Source organism: Mastigoproctus giganteus, chromosome 6 (genome assembly GCF_048544385.1).
Source record: "Mastigoproctus giganteus isolate SK-2022 chromosome 6, ASM4854438v1, whole genome shotgun sequence".
NCBI lineage: Eukaryota > Metazoa > Arthropoda > Arachnida > Uropygi > Thelyphonidae > Mastigoproctus > Mastigoproctus giganteus.
Window position 1 is genome coordinate 202,933,464 of NC_143580.1, and position 20,604 is coordinate 202,954,067.

Genomic DNA, 20,604 nt, shown 5'->3' on the forward strand with positions numbered 1-20,604 from the left:
AAAGGAGAATTGAATAAATTATTAAAAAGGAGTCATTTTATTTCAAAGACCTATTATAATTTATTTTTTTTTTGGCTGAAGCTACATAAGCTGACTTCCTTTCATCATTTTGCCAACAATAAAGCTTTTGAGGGTGATTAGAAACTTTTCCACAGCTGCTGCTGCTTCAGCATGCATAGGGAGATGTTTGAGGGGAGTGATATGTTACAACTGCAAAGCTTGCAATCAAAAAATGTATGATGCTGAAACAATTTTTGACATTGCATTCTTTGTGGTGGACAGTGGGAAGCTATAGCCAAGTTTCCATGATTGTATGGTGCGCTATGGCCATAGATGCTGATGTGCCAAATAAATCCCCAATCAACCAACCAACCAACCAACCATGACTGTATAAAATTTACATCCCCCAATACTTGATGAAATTCCTCTTCTTTTTTATTTAATGTTAAACTGTAAAGATTTAAGAGATTATTCTATATTTAAACATTACCTGAGAAAAAAGTCAGATCAGAACCTAATTCTCAAAACACATTCTGTTGGTCACCAGAAAGGTTTAGGTCCAACTCAGATTTATTTACCCCCCCCACCACCTTTCCCAGTTCCTCACTCCGAAAAGAAAAAAAAAAAAAAAAAAAATCATTGCTATAAATTTGGATTAGCAACTCCAGCCCTTTTCTGAATTTCAAGTGATATTTTGATATTTTTATGAAACCTTTCTATCAAATTTCATGTTGATGAAATTTGGTAAAAAGATATAACTTCTTTTCTCTGTATACTCATCATCCTTAAGTACTGCTCGCTGAGGTACTTTATTCCATAACTAAATGCACCTGAAATGTGAGAGTGTGTATGATAACTTTTTTTTTTTTTTCTCTTTTTTTTTTTGGGAATCATGTGCATCACTTTTCCATTCTTATAATCACATTCCTTAAACAATAATTGTTAAATAAGATGAACAGTATATCCAGATAACCTTCTCTATCAAAAATAAAATTAAAATTTGTTACTAAAAAAGTTGTTTTAAGTGCTGCAAGAAATTTCCATGATTTCTTGTTATAGAAAGCAGAGCATCATATCACTGCTGCAAACAATCAAATGAACCACCTAAACCACTAAAGAAGCACTCATTTACAAAATAAATTCTATAAATGTAGGGGTGGAGGTGGAAAAGCCTTTCCAAGTGCTTTTGATCACAATTTTGACTGTCATTGAACTTAAATTTCTTTGATGAGTAACCAAAAAGTACAGCAGAGTTTATTTTTTTATGAAATGTTTTTTGTGTGCCCGTCATCAGGTGTGGGGTTTCTGCCTGATGGTTATGGGTAAAGTGAGAAAATAATTCCAGTATCTGAGGTCTTGTGCAAGAATTGCATGCCCCCAACTCTGAAATTCTGATTTTTCATCGAGTAAAATAGGGAAACTTACCCTAAAATATAGTTAACAGACAAAATCCATCTAATGCCTCATATCCTTAGTTGCTTTGGCACAAAAACAACAAGACCATGAAAAGTCTTTTGCTTGACTTTGGAGTTGTAATTTTTAGAATAATGTGTTACTGGTATTAGAGCTGGACCAAGGTATTTTCGCACCCTGGGCAGAAAGATTTTTTGGCACCCTTTTAGTAAGGATATATATATTTCTTGCCTCATTGTTCTTCTGTTTTTGGCGCCCCTTAAATAATGCTGCCTAGGGCACTACTGTCCGTGCTTTAATCCAGCACTGATTGGTATGCTCTTTATGGTTTTAGAGACATTCAGCCTTTAGCTTGCCTTCTGATTTTTGCACTTTTGTTTTAAAATAAGCTAATATAAAATATTTAGCATATTTCTTGTTGATTCTGTGGTTATTCAGTTCACTTCCAGTCCTCACAAACTTTATTTCAATTCTAGAGGGTTTTATATCCAGTATTAAATAGTAACTGTACAAACAGTGAGTGGTTTATTAAGAATATCACCATAGCATTGTTATAGAAACAGAGATGTGTAGGATCTCTGTTTCTATAGCAGTGATTTGTCTCAGCAAAGATAGTAGTAACATTCCTCCATTACATTTAACTGCACGGCTGGGATAACATCCCTTTATTCTTAGATAATCGACAAAAACAGATCAATGCACATGATGGCCCTTTCAGCCTCATTTCAGAAATATCATATTCAGCTATGATGTATAGACTGGTGGTTGGGGGTGTTGGAAATAATTACTACCTCCATAGTGGTTAAATCCTTGTCATTTCAGGAATTGATAGTGGTTACATTTCCTGAAATGTGGTTTAAATTACGGTATATGTAGTAGCTTGTCGCAGCAGAAAATTCTGCATTTGAGAGGGATAATTTTTTAAAATTCATTTAAATTAAGATTTCTTAAATCAACATTAATAAAAAAAAAAATTAGAAACCTAAGCATATTATGTATTGTACATGCTCCTTCGACATAGAAGCTAGCTACAAATACTTTTCATATCTTTTAAGATCACTTGCCATTTCTCTATTTTAATTTTTACATCAGCCACAGTTCACATCCAACTAAACACAACAAAACTGGCCATGAGTCAAAATGGGTTGTGATGTGAGTTTGCCTGAAACTTGTTTGTGATCACCGCAAAAGCTAGATGAATAGGAAACTGCCTTTTGAGTATAAATGGCATATTGTTATCAGTTGATATTAGGTCTGTTCTGAATAAATAACTTCTTCTGCATTCATGTGGCCCATCTTGCTTTTAACAATGAGTAAGCTGAAAGTCTCATGCTCTTCCATTGTAAAAATTTTCCAGTAATGATGCAATTCACTCACTTTTGCTTGCCTAAGTATGCTTGCAATGACAATAATAAACATACAGTAAAAAAAAAAGCTTTCAAAGCACATTGTTCTTATTTTAAATAAACTATAAAGTCTTCGAACAAATAACACATTTAGTTTGCGATCTTTGTATTATTTTCCAACAGTAGTAAGCTTTTAAATTATATTTTTCCATCAATTTAGCTATAATCATTTTCTCTCACATTCTTCCACAAAATATGACCTCATGATCTCACTCTCTCTCTCTCTCACACACACACACACACACACACACACACACACACACACACACACACACACACACACACACACACACACACACACACACACAGAGAGAGAGAGAGAGAGAGATTCTGCATTTAAGTTCTTTGTGATATTTATTTTAAATAAACATGTAGTAATAAAAGTTTGTTATTATGCTTCTTTTTTTCTCTCAGAAATTAGAAAGTCAGATGATGTCAGCAGAAAACTTAATAAATGCAGCTGCAGAAAATGCATTTAATTCTGGAGCAGAGTATGCAGGGGTTGCAGCAAATGAGAGATTACTGCTAGCACAGCAGCATATTAGGTGGAATAAGGATATACTGAATAAACTAGAAAAAGAAATTAATTTAAAGGAAGTTGAGAGAATACGTCACACAGTGGATACTAGTAAAGAAGAGAAAACATCTGTGAAAGAAGGTGAAAATGAATAACAGAGTAATTTAAATGATACAAATTACAACTTTTTTTTTTTTTTTTTTTTATATGGAATCAGAAAATAAAGATTGGTAGTACAGGTATTGGACCATTTATCCGGCAAGCTTGGGACCAGAGGTGATCTGGATTTTCCAGTTTTCTGGAACAAGGCTTAATATATACTTAAAATATAAAATAAACAATGAAAAGTAAAGAAAGAAATTGTATTTAACAGATAAAAATTAATACACTTCTAAAGTAGGGTCTCTTTAATCAATATTAATCCACTAATCTTCATCTGAAGACAATTTAACATCTGGGGTGACAGGTATAGGAAGAGAAGATGCACAGGTATTGAAGGTTGAGGCTCAGACTGAACTTCACTTGAAAGTTTCTGGTTGATCTTTGGAAATATATCCTGCAGATTCTGTTGTTTCATATATTTTGGTTTTTCTTTAATGAAACCTCTTGTATTTTATATATCCACATTATATGCTGTTCACTGATGAAGCTCTTTTGCTCCATTCCCCAGTCAGGCTGATGCATCTATCTATAGACACTTTCTCTTCTTCTTTCAGTGCGCTGTCATCATCACTCTCATCTGATTTGTTCTTTATCAGCATTCATTACCATATCTACAATTTCACTATCAGTGAGTCGGAGTGCAACTGGAGCACAACCATCAATGTTTATACACTCTTGTATAGCCCCTTCATCAAGTGACTTGGCTACTTCACATGATAAACCTTTTGCATATTCCAATAAATTCTTCACTATTTCTTCCTCACCAGACATATGAAAACCACAAAAATCAGGTTCATCATCATCATCACTGTCAAGAAATAAGTTAACATGGCCATAGTTTATGCCAGCCATTTATCAAAGTATCCTTGGGTACATTGTCCCAGGACTTTGCTGCACTCCAAAGTGCATCTTTAACTTTAAATGCTTTTATCCCTGTACCTTTGTTGCAAGTGTCTAGCATTTTCTGCAGAAATACATCCCTGTATCTGCACTTGAACGCACGAAGAATGCCTTGGTCTAAAGGCTGAATTAACAAAGTACAATTGGAATGCAGGTAAAAAGCACATGCATTGTCCTTGACTGGAACTTCAGCAGTTATCAAGCACTAAAATAATTTTGCAGTCATCAGGTAGTCCCCACAGATTTACAATGAGCCCTGGCATCAGGCACAAAGTTCTTTAGAAACCAATCAGTGAAAATCTGTGTTGTAATCCAAGCTTGCTTATTTGCCTTATAAATCACAGGAAACACCCTGAGTCCCTTAAATGCTCTAGGATTCTGACTTTTCCAAACAGTGAGTAATTTGCACTTGTTGGTGCTGGCTGCATTGGAACATGCAAGAATTGTAAGTTGTTCCCTGGAATCCTTATACCCTGCTGGTGCTACATAAGATTTCCTTGGCATGTAACGGCAGAATAAAGAAGTTTCATCTGCATTGTACATCTGTTCAGCCGACGGTCCCTCATCGGAAACCAACTTGGCAAATTTATCTAAATATTCCGCTGCAGCATTGTGGTCTGCAGAAGCCTTTTCTCCACAAACCTTCAGCTTGCAAATGCTGTGCCTTTGTTTAAATCTGTTGAACCACCCAGATGAATATTCACATGGAGTTGTCAAATTTAATTCCTCATGAAAAAGTTCAGCTTGGGCCATTATAATGGAACGACCAAGTGGAAACTTTTCACTCTGACACTGCCTAATCCATTCAAGCAACACTCTGTCCATGTCTATGTCTACACTCTTCGACTGGTGTAAAGTTTTGCACTTGTTCATTAATTTAGGCACATCACTGTCACCATAGAATTTAAGTATCTGTTCCTTTTGTTTCTTGATATCATAGATAGTACATGTACCAACACCATACTCCTCACTCAAATGCCACACTGAAGCACCTTTATCCAGTCTCATAAGTAACTGTACTCTTTTCAGTATACTGAGCTCAATATGTTTCCTTTTAGACATGATATTAAATGAAAATTATAATAAATTGGGACAGATAATCACATAAATGTAGAGGGGCAAGTGTACACAGCAGCTGTCATACTGAAACTGAAAATCGTAGCAATCAATCGTGCAATTGATTGCTACGATTCACGCTTGCTATATTCTGCACCTGCACATTGTGAAGAAAAAAAAAAAAAAAAAAAAAAAAAAAGCCTGCCAGTTTCAAAAATAGCCAGTTTTCTGGTAGCCGGATAAATGGTCCAGTACCTGTATTATAAAAAAAAAAGCACTGCAGCCTGTTCAGCAAGACAACAAGAAATTAAGCAAAACCAAATTAAGATTAAGTATTACTGACCAGAAAGTGAGGGCTATCAAAATCTTTAAATTTGAAGTCAAAATAATCCAATAAAAATATTTTTGTAATAATGCCACAAACAGTGATATGAAACAGTCAGTTTTGTTACCTGGAATTCCAAAATTATTAAGTTACTGGCACAGTAACACTCCAAGTGTAAAGCTACCCAGTAAAATTTTTCGAATGATTTAAGCGAGAAAAAGTCATCACTGTAAAATTAAACATTTGCATAGAAAATACAATTTTTTGTTTCCTTTCAAAATAATTATCTCAGACTATAATTTGATAAACCATACAGTAAAAACCAAAAATAAACAAATATTGTTTACCTAAATTCCTTTGGTCTTTTAACTATGTTACAGCAAAAGAAACCTAATTTTCCTACTTATTTTGATTCAACGGGTAATTTCACTGCAAGTACAGAATTTTAAAGATTCGTCTCTTTATTTAAACAGTTTGCTGCTTTTACATCATTAAAAAATTTCTGTAGCAAATAGCATTAGAAATAGAAGTAATTTCTCTGAGTTCTGAAAACAGCAAGAGAAAATTTTTTTTTATAATTAGTTTCTAGTGAAACACCCATCAGAGAAATGCACAAATAATAAAACAAGACTTTTGTGCAACCTTTTTTGGCATGGCTTTTATGAGCACAGTATATATTGTTCTGAAATATTTACATTTGTTTCTGTATATCAAAACCAGGAAACATTCCAAAAACATACCACAAGGTGTAGTAAAAGATGTCTTTAAAGTATTTCTTAAAAGAGCAGGTATTCTAAATATGCCCAAAACCATGGACTGCTTGGCTGAGGTTGTTTCTGCCAAGGGTCCAATTCATTGGTGCAGTAAACCTTTTAATATGAAATGAGGTGAGAAAAGGTTGAAATATTTTCCTCCAATACTGCCCCCCCCCACACACACAGTTTGGCCTGAATTGCACATTTCACCCTTCTCTAACTGCACAGAATGGCCTTTACACTTAGTCTACTCAGCTGACAGCTTTACTGTCAGCTGAGTAGACTAAGTGTAATACAGTAGTATAAATTGTGTAGATTTATAATCCTGCATATTTTTACATACTTCTATAAAATGGCTGAAATTCTTAAATTAATATTTTTAATAAACAAAAAATGGTATTTTATACAAAATATTAACATTTAGCATATTTCTGTTTGTGGAATTTCACAAGTTATTTCTTTCTGAGATGAATGCCTTTCAACTTTAATTCCTGTCAACAAATATCCACCACTGCCACTCATACTTATATCTGGATGTGTCCTTTCTGCCAAAATCTGAAAGAATAAAGGGTTATAATAAAGTCTTCATTACAATTTTCTTATTACTTTCTAGATAATTGATCGTTTAACTTAATAAAAAGTGTATTTCTGCCATATTTCTGTAAACTAAAAACAAACGTGACAGCTACAGGCCTGTCAATTTTTAAAAATATCAATTTTGGACTTGAAACAACTATCCTGACATATATTATGCAATTTTTAATCAGTAGCAAAATTATATCAAGTCCTCAACAGTCATTTTATTTATTTTTACTTGACTTGTGAAATCAGCATTTTCTTTCAAAAATTTTACTTAAGAAATTTAATGTTTCCTGTTATAAGGATGTGTATCAGTAAACATCAACAAACTTGATTAAGTTCCTTCCAGCATTAAAGTAGTACAGATTTCAGGCTCCTTGTCCCAGCTACCAAAAATGTTATTCAGTTATGATTTAGGTAAGATTAAGCTACTGTTTTCAAATTGTTCGCCAATTAATAGAAGGACATCTATAGTGATCATCCTATAGATGATTTATCAAACATTATCCTGTAGAGATAGGGAGGTCATAATCTCACTGTATAAGGTAATTGTAAGACTGCATTTGGAATGATGTGTCCAAGTATGGAGATTTCATCTGAAAAAAGACACTGAGCTTCTTGAAAGGGTCCAGAGATGGGCAATTCACATGGTGAGATTGGCAAAAGGGGAGACCATATGAGGAAGGACTGATATGTTGGGGATACAGAGCTTGGCAACCAGGCACCTCAGAGGTGACCTGATTGAGGTTTATAAGGCTCTGAGAGGTGTTAATAAAATGAATGAAGGCGTAATTTTCACTGTTACAGAGAATTCCAGAACTTGGCATAAATTAAAATTACGGGGAAGGGTTTAGACTAAACTGTAGGAAGTTTTCTTTTAGCTAGTAAGTCGCTGATTACTGGAACAAGCTACCTCTACATGTAGCTGAGGCTGATTCTTTGAAGAAATTGATAGGTCAGCTGGATAGTTACCTTCATGAGGAGAGAAGTGCATAATTTATTGTGTTTTTGGCTGGTGCATTAAAAGCCTGTGGCTTCTTTGTACTGTTTGTCTAATACTAATACTATTACAAACACAACTGTAAAACTGTTTCTATATTAAAAACACATATTTTTAATTAATTTTTTAAAATAAAATCCCCTTCTGACATGCTTTACATAGCATGTTTTTTAAATCTGAACTTGGGTGTTATCTTCTGTCTTGGTGAGCAAAACTTGAAGGAAACAAAATCAGAATTTCTGTACACCTCAGTGGCTGGACACAACCTCTGATGCAAGTCAGAGGTTGTTTATGCTCCATTCACTTGCTTCAGATCAAAAAAGTATGCTAGCTTTTGTATTTTAGTGGATTCTAAAGACACTGCAAAATTTAAATTCTTGCTTTAGAGCAATTAATAATTATATGCAAGAACTGGCTCCATGAAGCCCAACAAACTTTTCTTTCATTATTTTTTAAGACCAAACTAATAATGAATACTAAAATGCATATTTAAATCACTTTAATAGATACTTTTATTTTCAAACTTAAGTGGCTTTGGTGGACATTTACCAACCATAAATTGTCAGTGCCAATTGATAGTACAAAGGTCATGTGGATGAAAACTGCAAAATTTAAATAGCTGTATTCAACATGCTTCCTACAATGCTGTATTAATGCCTGCATTCCTTGAGAGAAGTTTTGTGGTGAAATCACTCATGAAACACTAGTCTTGACCTTTTTGTCTGACAAGAAGTGATGTCCTTTTAGTGGCAAAAAAAAAAAAAAAAAATAATAATTTACCCTAAAGTCTGGTGAGAATGGGGTAATAGGTAATACCACATATTTCATCTGTATCTGATTTACTGTAAAACACACAATGTGATGGGTGCTATCATGCTGCAGTCGCACGCCTGAAAGCAGTAAACCACATTTCTTTTGAATTGCTTGGTTTAGCAATTCAAAATTATATCAATGTATTTGTCACCCATACTGTTTCTTCTCTCTCCAGATAATATTCCAGAATCACTCCTTTACAATCCCAGAATGCAGTGCATAAAACTTCCTCAACTGATGCTTGCCTACAAACTTTCTTTAGCCAAGGTGAGCCTATATGGTGCTACTCTGAACTTGTGCATTTTTTTTCTGCTGTGTTAAAATGCATCCAGGATTCATCTCTGGTTGCTGCATGTTCTAAGAAGGCATCTTCTTCGTACTCATACTGTTCAAAAAGCAAGGAACACATTAAGTCATTGTTCCTTCCTTGGTAAGAGGGGGTACTCTTACCAAAAAAAAAGGCTTCAGTTCTGGTGTTAAATGCCTAGGAATTCATCGAGTCCACACTATTTGAAAGTGCAACTTCTTGCTAATAATATTATGCACTGAACAGACACTAACCCTGCATACCCTGGAATTTATTCAATAGTAATGCAACAGTTTCCTCACTAGTTCCTCCACTGCCAGTGTGGCTTCTGATGTCATGATATGATGTGCTTGCCCTCATTCAGAATTCTCAACATTTTCAATGTTCTTAAACTTATTCACTGCTCACACTTTTGTCATTGACTCATGAATACTTCACCATATTGAGCCAAATTTCTGCAAAAAACTTTCAGCAGGTTTTATCCCTTACTGCATACAGGTCTGGAGGCCTCATTTTAGGATGTGGAGCTGCTGGAATGAGTACAGAGAAGGGCAATGAGATTGGTGAATGGAAAAAAGGGGCAATCTTACTTTCTTACCAAGAAAGGCAAGTGGTCGATTGCTGCAACAAAACTTCCATCTGTTGTGGAAGTTGATAATTTAAATAAATTCAAGGAAGAAGTAGACAAACTACTGGAGGGAACGAATAGGTGAAATGGGATGTGTTTTTTTTTTTCTGATGCCGTATAAGCTTGCTTTCCTACATCATTTGCTAATGCTAAAACCCAGATTAAAGATTACATCTCTATTTTGTTGCATGACTACAAGCATGCAGTCATCCTGAAAACTGTTTCCAAATATGCTAGCAGATGGCAACAATAGGCACTTGTGGCACCAAAAACCTTTGATCAATAATCTGATCAAGATCATTGCCAATTTTTGCATAATACACATATTGTGTTGGTTTTGAAGCTTTCATTTGTAATTGAAAATTACTTTTTAAAACTTTTTCTTTTCTCAGATTTCTAACCTTTGTTAAGTAGACTTGTCAGGGACTGCCATTGTGCTATCAGTCTAGTTAAACATTCACTCAGAGACAGCCAATAATTACATACATGATTCATTACCTTTTAAACCTTTTCAGGTTGTCCTGCATGAAAAGCCATCACCACCACAGAATATAAATTGGAATCACTATGCTTACTGCTATCTGTATCAATTAAAAACAGTGCATTCTTTCAACACCACCTCTATTGCTTCTTTTACTCTCTACCTAATTTAACCAACAATGGCTGCTGTTTTTGCTTTTGAATATCCACATTTTTTACTGTCTGGAAACATTTTTCTGAATAATATACTTGTATAATCAACACATCACTGCATTCTTGATATGCACTGCACATTATCCTTGTTTCTTTGGTTATACATGTTTGATTACATTGTATTTCCAGCCATTTGATACTGAAAAATCACATCTATATACAGACACAAATTTTCCAGATTCTACAAGACAGAGAAAAACCTTACATATATGTTTTAAAGAACATCATGCTTTAAAATAAAACTGAACTACCACGTGGGGGATAAAGTCGATACTTAGAGATAAAAGGTGTAATTACAACTAAGTAATAATGCCTTTTATCTATAACATCTCCTGCTAATAGCAAATTGAATGTATATTGAATTAATGCCTGCCCATTTTGCATATAAATATAATTAACTGCTTCTAAATGCCAATTCTTGAACTACAGACAATGAAGTTTTATGATCAAATTAGTTGTTTTTAAAATGAAAATTTAGCAGTGAATGTATATTTTTTGGAAAAAAAAAAAAATTGGGAGAATGGGTAAAAAATAGTTTCCTGTCTAAATTACAGAACTACTCAATCTACAGGTGCATGACAATTACAGGCAATTGCATTTACTTCAAAAAAGTAAAACTAAGAAAATAGTCTTTAACAAGAAAATATTTACCTGATATTTTCGTAACCAAGTTTCTGTTAGCTTTACAAAGATATTATCACCTCTAGATTTAATTGTTCTGTAGCAATCAATCAGTGATGTCTGGTACATAGAAAACACTGCAAATGGACGGGAAGGAGCAAGAAAATCCAGCAGGCATTCAAGAATGTTAGTAGGATTATGTTTGCATATTATCATAAGCCTACAGAAGAACAACATATTACTATCCAGAATAAATATTTAATGTGAATTTTTTTATTTACAAATATAATAAAATGTTAACTTAAAAAAAAAAAAGTTTAGTGTACTATGTACATATCTGTCAACTTTCAAAAATGTGAATCCCTCAGCTTTTTATACACAGACATATTTCCAGTTTTTCTGTATTTTTTTTTATCTTCAAAACATACACAACAGGGCAAATCTCCAATTAAAATAAGAAATAAACTAGGCTGTATACTGTTAATAAATTCAAATACAGAATTAAATATAAAAGTAAATAATATATTACAAGCAAAAAAGTATAAAATGAAGAGAAACCTCATTACAAACACAGAGGGCGCTGAATCTCTTTAAAAGTTACAGCTATCAGTTACAGGCTCTGCAAAAACGATAAGTGTTTACCTGTTATTTACATGATTGTTATTTTATATTGTACTTAATACGTAGTCATATAGTTATAGTTACGCTGGTTATTTTTTATTTTTAATTTAGATAAAGAGTTTTTGTGGATTTTACTTACGATAGGTAAAACCGTTATTTCGTTCCATTTTGTAGCCATTGTTTTTGGATATAGTGGTAGGGAATTCAAATTTTTTAATTGAGGTAGCTAGGAAGCTCTAACGCATAATTATATAGTAATACGCTTCACTGTTTCTATTTAATAGTTTCTATTCAAATACTATTGATATTTAATTTATTGATTTTATTAATTTAAACTACCATGCCCCAAACTAGAGCAGCAAAGCAACGGGCACAAAGTGGCAGGAGTGCTGTGACTCGGGGGAGAACTGAGGGGGGCAATTCTCCAACGCATCACAGCCTAAAGAAATGTGCAACTTGTGAAATGTTTGCCGAACTCTCTGGAACGGAACATGATATTGCCATGGGGGATGTCTTTGTGTGTGCGCGATGCAAGGAGTGTATCGAAATCAGGCAACAACTCAGCGTTCTTATGGGCCTATATGAGAGCTTGAAGGACAGGGTGGATGCCCTCGAAGGAACTAAATTGAGGGGCCCATCAGGCTCTCAGCTGCCCACATCAACGCCAGAGCTTGCACTTGGTCATCACGCAACACAGCGGCAACCCCTATTACGATAGGTAAAACCGTTATTTCGTTCCATTTTGTAGCCATTGTTTTTGGATATAGTGGTAGGGAATTCAAATTTTTTAATTGAGGTAGCTAGGTAGCTCTAACGCATAATTATATAGTAATACGCTTCACTGTTTCTATTTAATAGTTTCTATTCAAATACTATTGATATTTAATTTATTCGGCCCTGGAAAGATTGTGCAAGGCTCAAGGGGTAGAATTTTTTTCAGCCTGGACTGTACTTGTTAATAGGAGAGATTGCTTCTACAGGGATGGGATACACTTAAATAGAAAGGGTGCAAGAATATTTGCTGATGCTATCGAGGCAGTGTTAGGTGGGTCGGAAAACTGCTAGTTTGGGGGGATACAAAGACTAACAGTTTAACAGTAACCGCAGGCAGAGGTGAAGGCGATTCTTGCACAACTTCTATTAGAATAAGAAGCGACCTGGAGCGAGGGGTGTTGGGGGTTTCAGGGACGGATGGCAGTCATCATGGAATAGTTGGGTATATGGGATGTGTTAGGGTAACCAGGAATAGGCATAGGAGCATGTATGCTTGCATGTATACCAATGCTAGAAGTATAGTAAATAAATTTGATGAATTTGAAGTGTTGGTCAAGACATCAAAGGCGGATATTGTTGGGATAGCAGAGACGTGGTGTCACAAAGATATAAGGAATGCAGAACTGGAATTTGGGGAGTACAATGTGTACAGAAAGGATAGACAGGACAGAAAGGGAGGGGGTGTTATGCTGTTAATTAAGAAAAACATAAAATCAAAGGAAGTGCACCCAGTTAATATAGATGAACAGTGCTCTGTTGAGTCAGTTTGGTGCGAGATAAGCACTGCGAAAGGAAAAATAGGGTAGGAGTGTGTTATAGGCCTAATGACTTGAATGAGTACAATGAACAATTGTACAGAGAAATAGAGTGGGCCAGTAAATCTGAATGTCTTATAATGGGGGATTTTAACTTCCCAGATATTGACTGGAACTTGTGGGTTGGTCACTCACACACCAGTCAGACTTTTGTGGATTTATTGGATGATTGTTTTCTGCAGCAGCATGTTCGAGAGGCAACCAGAGAAAGTAACACTCTTGATCTGGTTATCAGCAGTGATCATTCGTGTATTAAGAATTTGCAGATAAAGGAACCACTAGGTGGCAGTGATCACAGTGTGCTGAAGTGGGATTTACTCAAAGAGGTAACTACCGTCAGGGGTAAAGGAAAGGGTTTTTGCTTCCGTAAAGGGGAGTACAGTGGTCTCAGACAGTTTTTAAATTCTGTACAGTGGGATCAACTGACGATGTTACCAACAGTAAATTCTAAGTGGGAAGCATTCAAGGAATTAATCGTGGAAGCTACTAGACTTTATATACCGATTAAGAAATATCGTTCAAGGTTTAGGCCTAAATGGTTATCAAATGAACTAATGAGACTCGTGACAGAGAAGAAAAATGCATGGGATGCATATAAATTATCAGGTGACGCAGAAGCCTGTGGCAGATATAAGCTAGTCTGTAATCAGGTCACAAAGGAGGTTCGGCAGGCGAAGGCGGTTTACGAGAAATCTTTGGCAAAGGATGCTAAGAAAAACAGCAAGGATTTCTTTACTTATATAAACTCTAAAAGGAAGGGGATGAATATGATTGGTCCACTTGACATCGATGGTTCGACTGTTGATGATCCTGCTCAGATAGCGAACAAACTGAATGAGTATTTTGCATCTACATTCACACGTGAGGAATTATTACAGTTTGAAAATGGAAGAAGGTTATCAAATTGTAGCAGTGTGCTTAATGATTTTGTAATAACTGAGAGCAAAGTGGAGGAGAAATTGTTGAAGTTACACATAAGAAAGGCACCTGGGGTGGATGGGATCTATCCAGTTATTTTAAAGGAGGCGGCAAAGCAACTAAGCAAACCCTTAGCCATAATTATGAGAGCATCCTTGGACTCAGGGGAGGTTCCCACGGACTGGAGATGTGCAAATGTGTCCCCAATTCACAAAGGTGGATCGAAGGGTGACACGAGTAATTACAGACCAGTTAGTTTAACTTCTGTTCCGGGTAAAATAATGGAGTCACTGGTTAAAGATGCATTGCAGGATCATCTAGACAAGACTGCAGCAATAATTCAAACACAGCATGGGTTTGTTAAGGGAAAGTCTTGTCTGACAAATTTGATTGGTTATTATGATGTGGTCACAAAGGAACTGGATGCGAAAAATAATTTTGATATCATATACTTGGATTTCAGGAAAGCTTTTGACACTGTTGCGCATGGAAGACTACTGTACAAATTGGAGCAGAATGGTATTAAGGGTAAGTTGCTACAATGGATAAAAGGATGGTTAAGTGGGAGAAGACAGAGGGTGGTAATCAATGGGTGCTGCTCTTCATGGACTAATGTTATTAGTGGAGTCCCACAGGGTTCGGTGTTGGGTCCACTGTTGTTTTGTGTATTTATCAATGATATTGATGAAGGTATATCAGGCGTAATGTCGAAGTTTGCAGATGACACAAAGGTTGGCAGGGTTGTTAATGACAGTAATGGCAGTGTGCTACTGCAACAGGATCTAGATAATTTGGGCAGATGGGCTAAGAAGTGGCAACTGAAGTTCAACCTTGACAAATGCAAAGTACTGCATATGGGTAGAAGTAACCCCAGAGAAACGTACCAACTGTGTGGTACTACACTTAAGGTGGTAGAAAATGAAAAAGACCTGGGAGTAATTGTGCAGTCAGATATGAAGTTTTCTGAGCAATGCAGACAGGCTGCTAGGGCAGGTCATGGGGTTTTGTCAATGATATATAGGAATTTTGCTAGCAGGGAAAAGGAGGTGATTGTCCCTCTGTATAAGGCAATGGTCAGGCCACGCCTTGAGTACTGCGTACAGGTCTGGAGGCCTCATTTTAGGAAGGATGTAGATTTGCTTGAGCGTGTACAGAGAAGAGCAACACGATTGGTGAGGGGAATGAAGGGATTCTCTTACCAAGAGAGGCTTAAGTTCTGCAAATTGCAGTGGCTGGAGACTAGGCACCTGCGCGGTGATCTGATTGAGGTCTATAAGGCCTTGAATGGGTTGAGCACGCTGAATTCTGATGGGATCCTTCCACTTGTTCAGATTACGAACCTACGGGGACATAAGTTCAAATTAAGAAAGGACAGATGTAGAATAGATGTGCGGAAATTTGCCTTTAGCCAGCGGGTGGTTAATTGCTGGAACAAACTTCCATCTGTCGTTGTGGAAGTTGATAGGTTAAATAAATTTAAGGAGGAACTGGACAGGCATTTGGAGGGAATGGCGTGATGATTTTTTTTTTTTTTTTTTTTTTTTTTGGCTGATGCTGCATAAGCTCCTACACTTGCTTTCTTGCATCATGTGCCACTACTACTACTACTACTACTACAGTTCTAAACCTAGAACACTTTTATAAAAAAATATTTAAATATAAAAAAAAAACATTCTTCTTCCAAATTAATGTGGATCATGATACCAGAGGTAAATTACATGTCATTATAAAGTACAATAAGTTGTATTTAAGTTATTTATTCTCTTTATTTCTATAATAAGACAAACTTTATAGAAAAGGTTGAGTGAATGAAATGATCAGACTTTTCAAAGGTATAAACCTTTAAAAATGTTATGCTGCCAAATAGTAGTTCTCTAAAAGAGACATATAATGCTATTTATTTGCAATGTAGTGTCTTCCAAATACAGCCATTTCAGTGCTTAGTGGAACCCCAGCAGTGCCTGGGCTGCTAACCAACCTAGTGATTATTCAACTTACAAAATGAGAGATTCCAAAAGGTGCAAAAACAAAACTTTTCCAAATTCAGGCTATTTAAAACTGAATGCTTTTAATGGAGTGCCAACTCTCCCAAATAACTAAAATAGCTATCGGGAAGGTGGGGGGGAGAGACACATTACAAATAAGCAGTATTATACTACTCTTTAGAGAAGTGTTACTTATTTGTAGTATAATATAATACAGAAAACTTGTGCTAGCCTCACAATTTGAGAGATCCAATGTCATCAAAAAACTTTTGCCTTTTTTGTTCAGTCTGCTTGTTCTATGAAATGACGGATGCAAGCACTATTAATAACAGAAGTATTTATTATCCATAAGCAGGCTTGGAGAATTTAATAGTTCAAATTTGAGAAAACTTTGGTTACTTTATGTATGTTCTAAAATTATTTAATTTTTTTATTTTTGTTCAATCACATACAATTGACTATTAAAAATGTTTGCATTCCAAAGCCTTTGTCAGAAAAATGGTCAAAAATGAAACTATAAGTAAGTCACAGTATTTTGTGGCATCATGTGGATTCAAACACAACATGGACACTGCTCTACTTGGAATAATGTTATTAGCGGAGTCCCCCAGGGTTCGGTGCTGGGCCCATTGTTATTTTATGTATTTATCAATAATATCGATGAAGGTATATCAGGCTTAATGTCAAAGTTTGCAGATGATACAAAGGTTGGCAGGGTTGTTAATGACACTAAAGACAGTATGCTACTGCAGCAGGACCTAGAAAAGTTAGGTAGATGGACTGAGAAGTGGCAACTGAAGTTTCACATTGGCAAATGCAAAATTCTGCATATGGGTAGCAGTAACCCAAGAGAAACATACCAACTCTGTGGTACTACACTCAGGGAGGTGGAGAATAAAAAAGACCTGAGGGTAATTGTGCAGTCAGATATGAAATTCTGAGCAGTGCAAATGGGCTGCCAGAGCAGGTCATGGAGTTTTGTCAATGATATACAGGGTGTTTCAGTTAAACGTTTCAGAACTTCTAAGAGGGGTAGGGTACATCCTGACAACTCGAAATCATATAGCAATGTGGGGTCGGAAATGCTTTCCTGAAGCGGTGTTGTACACAGAAGCACCATAAAGAAAAGAGACCGTAAGTGAGAAATTGTTTTAATAATACATGAAAAGAAGCAAAAGGTACATGGATTAAAGTAAGTGTTCGAAGTTTCTTCCACGGGCTACAATGCACGCCTCACATCTCCGACGCATGGACATCCGAACATTCTGGAATACTCCAGGCAGCGTGTCCAGACACAGCAACCGGAGGATTATGCACCTCGTATTGCTTTCGCACAGTGGTACCTTGGAAAATGTGCTACAAATCCCCTTTTTCCTGCTGAAGTGTTGTTTTCCGATGAGGCATCCTTCACAAGGGAAGGAATTTTCAACACGCATAACGACCATATCTGGGCGGTCGAGAACCCGCATGCAATACGACGTCGTGCAGCACAGATTCGATTTTCGGTCAATGTATGGGCCGGTATTATGTGAGATCACCTCATCGGACCTTACCTGTTACCGTGTCGTCTAACCGGACCTATCTACTTGATCTTTCTGCAGCAAGTATTGCCACAACTTTTGAGAGATGAACAGGTTTCTGCATCGACGCAACAGACAATGTGGTTCCAACACGATGGAGCCCCTGCCCATTATAGCGGAGATGTTCGTAACTACCTGGATGTCACATTTGGTCAACAGTGGATCGGACGTGGTGGTCCCGTGCGTTGGCCTGCTCGGTCACCCGACCTATCATGTCTTGATTTTTATTTCTGGGGTCATATGAAATCGCTAGTTTATGACACCCCTGTTGACAATGCTGAGGAGCTGGTTGCAAGAATCGCAGTAGCTGCCGAAGAAATTCGAAATTCGCCTGGAGTATTCCAGAATGTTCGGATGTCCATGCGTCGGAGATGTGAGGCGTGCATTGTAGCCCGTGGAAGAAACTTCGAACACTTACTTTAATCCATGTACCTTTTGCTTCTTTTCATGTATTATTAAAACGATTTCTCACTTATGGTCTCTTTTCTTTATGGTGCTTCTGTGTACAACACCGCTTCAGGAAAGCATTTCCGACCCCTCATTGCTATATGATTTCGAGTTGTCAGGATGTACCCTACCCCTCTTAGAAGTTCTGAAACGTTTAACTGAAACACCCTGTATATGAATTTTGCTAGGAGAGACAAGGAGGTGATTATCCCCTTGTATAAGGCAATGGTCAGGCCACACCTTAAGTACTGTATACAGGTTTGGAGGCCTCATTTTAGGAAGGATGTAGAGTTGCTAGAATGAGTACAGAGAAGGGCAAAAAGATTGGTGAGAGGAACAAAGGGGTGCACTTATGAAGAAAGGCTTAAGTTCTGCAAGTTGCAGCATCTGGAGACTAGGCACCTGCAAGGTGATCTGATTGAGGTGTATAAAGGCCTTGAATGGGTTGAGCAGGCTCAATGCTGACGGGATATTTCTGCTTGCTCAGACTAAGAACCTGAGGGGGCATAGATTCAAATTGATTTGAATCTATTTGATTCAAATAGATTCAAAGACAGTTTTAGAATAGATGTGCGGAAGTTTGCCTTTAGCTAACGGGTAGTTGATTGCTGGTACAGACTTCCACCTGTTGTGGAAGTTGATAGCTTAAATAAATTTAAGGCTGAACTAGACAAACATTTGGAGTGACCGGATGGGTGAAACAGGAAGGGGTTTTTTTTTTTTTTTTTTGTGGCTGATGCTTATAAGCTTGCTTTCTTGCATCATATGCCTCAACTAATGCTAATGCTAACATGCACAGAACTCTTCGTTCTTTATGTAATATCCAAATGAGCATTTCCATGTTTTTCATACTTATTATGGTTTATAATTTTGTCCAATCATGCATATTTCCAAATCACACGCAAACTTCAAACCCCAATTTTTTTTTTTAGGAAATACAGTGGGGAGGGATGCTTGAAAATTAATTCTTCTTACTTTTTTTGTCCTGTTGTTTGTATTTGAAACAGATAATGCAAAAACAACTGTAGCCTCATTATTCAAAAGCAAAAAAATGCAATTTCTGAAATTCTTATGATGGCCATGGAACACACTTTGTGTGACAGATGAGCAAAGCCATCTAAAAGTGACTTTGAAGACATATTGATAAACCCATATCACCATGACATTTTTCATTTGGAAGGTCTGTATCAGCATGCATCACGGCATATAGTTGAAATACAAAACCGATGAAAAAAAAATTCAGTCCATCTGTAAGCTATTAGGCATTTTCCATGTAATATTTTTCTATATATTTTACAGGTAAATCAGCATAATTGCCAACTTGACCTAGTAATTTTTTATAGGTAATTAACTGTACCCAGTGATTTAGAGTTACCAAATATAACATTCACTGCTAATAGTGGACCACGTATCACATGCACTAACAGATTTGAACATATCATGTACAAAATTCTTCAAATGCATGCTAATCACTTGACATACAGCCTGCCATAATTATGGCACCACAAGGAGAATCTGAAATGCATCAAAGCTTTAAATCATCAGATCAAGTTAAAATAAAATATTACCATTTTGTTTAAGAAAGAAAATAATAGCCGACCGGGCTAGCCGAGTCAGTAAAGTACCTGCCCGGCAACCCAAAGGTCGCGGGTTCGATTCCCGCCTCGGGCTTGGATCAAAGTACTGCAAAAACCTTGGGAGGTGCAATATGGCCACAGAAGCCGATGCGCCAACAACTTCCAAATCAAAAAAAAAAAAAAAAAAAAAGAAAATAATAGGAGAGCAGATAAGGTTTCCTTTTAAGGCAGACTAGCAGCAATCCTATTAAGAATGTTTACAAGTTTTATTTATAAAAGAAGCATAGTCCTATTCCTAAGAGAATTATTAATAAAAGCAAAGGTGTCATCCATAAATCATAAAGCAATGAGTTAATCACAATCAGCTTCAAAAACAGCAGATATATTTAAATAAGTATTGTATTATAATGGCTAAATGATGCACGAAAGCACTCTATTTCTATTTAAGTAAAGTTAACAAGGATGGATTTTTTTTAATGCTATAATTGATATCAGTGAGCTAATCAGAAAAAATCTGATTGGTAAAAACAGGAAGTTTGCTTTTTTTTTCTTTTTTTTTTTTTTTAGCAGAGAGAGAAAATGATATACTCTTCTAAACTGAAAGATAAGATGAGAGTTTTTCATCTTTAGAAATAGGAGGAATGCTACAGTAAGACCATTCAACAGGGAAAACTGTTGGGACAGACATCTGTTAAAAATGTTAGTAAGATTT

General features: G+C 36.1%; 2 protein-coding genes across 3 annotated transcripts in view; one reads left to right on the forward strand and one right to left on the reverse strand.

The window, feature by feature from the left end:
* Positions 1-3,491, forward strand: part of LOC150084886 (diablo IAP-binding mitochondrial protein-like) — a 53,604-nt gene extending 50,113 nt beyond the window's left edge. The window contains exon 5 of the mRNA XM_090376381.1: positions 3,234-3,491. Coding sequence (XP_090232507.1) covers positions 3,234-3,491 — 258 coding nt within the window. The remainder of the gene's footprint in view (positions 1-3,233) is intronic.
* Positions 3,492-6,896: 3,405 nt separating this feature from the next.
* Positions 6,897-20,604, reverse strand: part of Trmt6 (tRNA methyltransferase 6 non-catalytic subunit) — a 52,881-nt gene continuing 39,173 nt past the window's right edge. For both annotated transcript variants that reach the window (XM_090375613.1, XM_090375614.1), the window contains exons 8-9: positions 11,206-11,395; positions 6,897-7,089 (exon numbers count right to left, since the gene is read on the reverse strand). In XM_090375613.1, the coding sequence (XP_090231739.1) occupies positions 6,955-7,089; positions 11,206-11,395 (325 nt within the window). In that variant the 3' untranslated portion in view covers positions 6,897-6,954. The remainder of the gene's footprint in view (positions 7,090-11,205; positions 11,396-20,604) is intronic.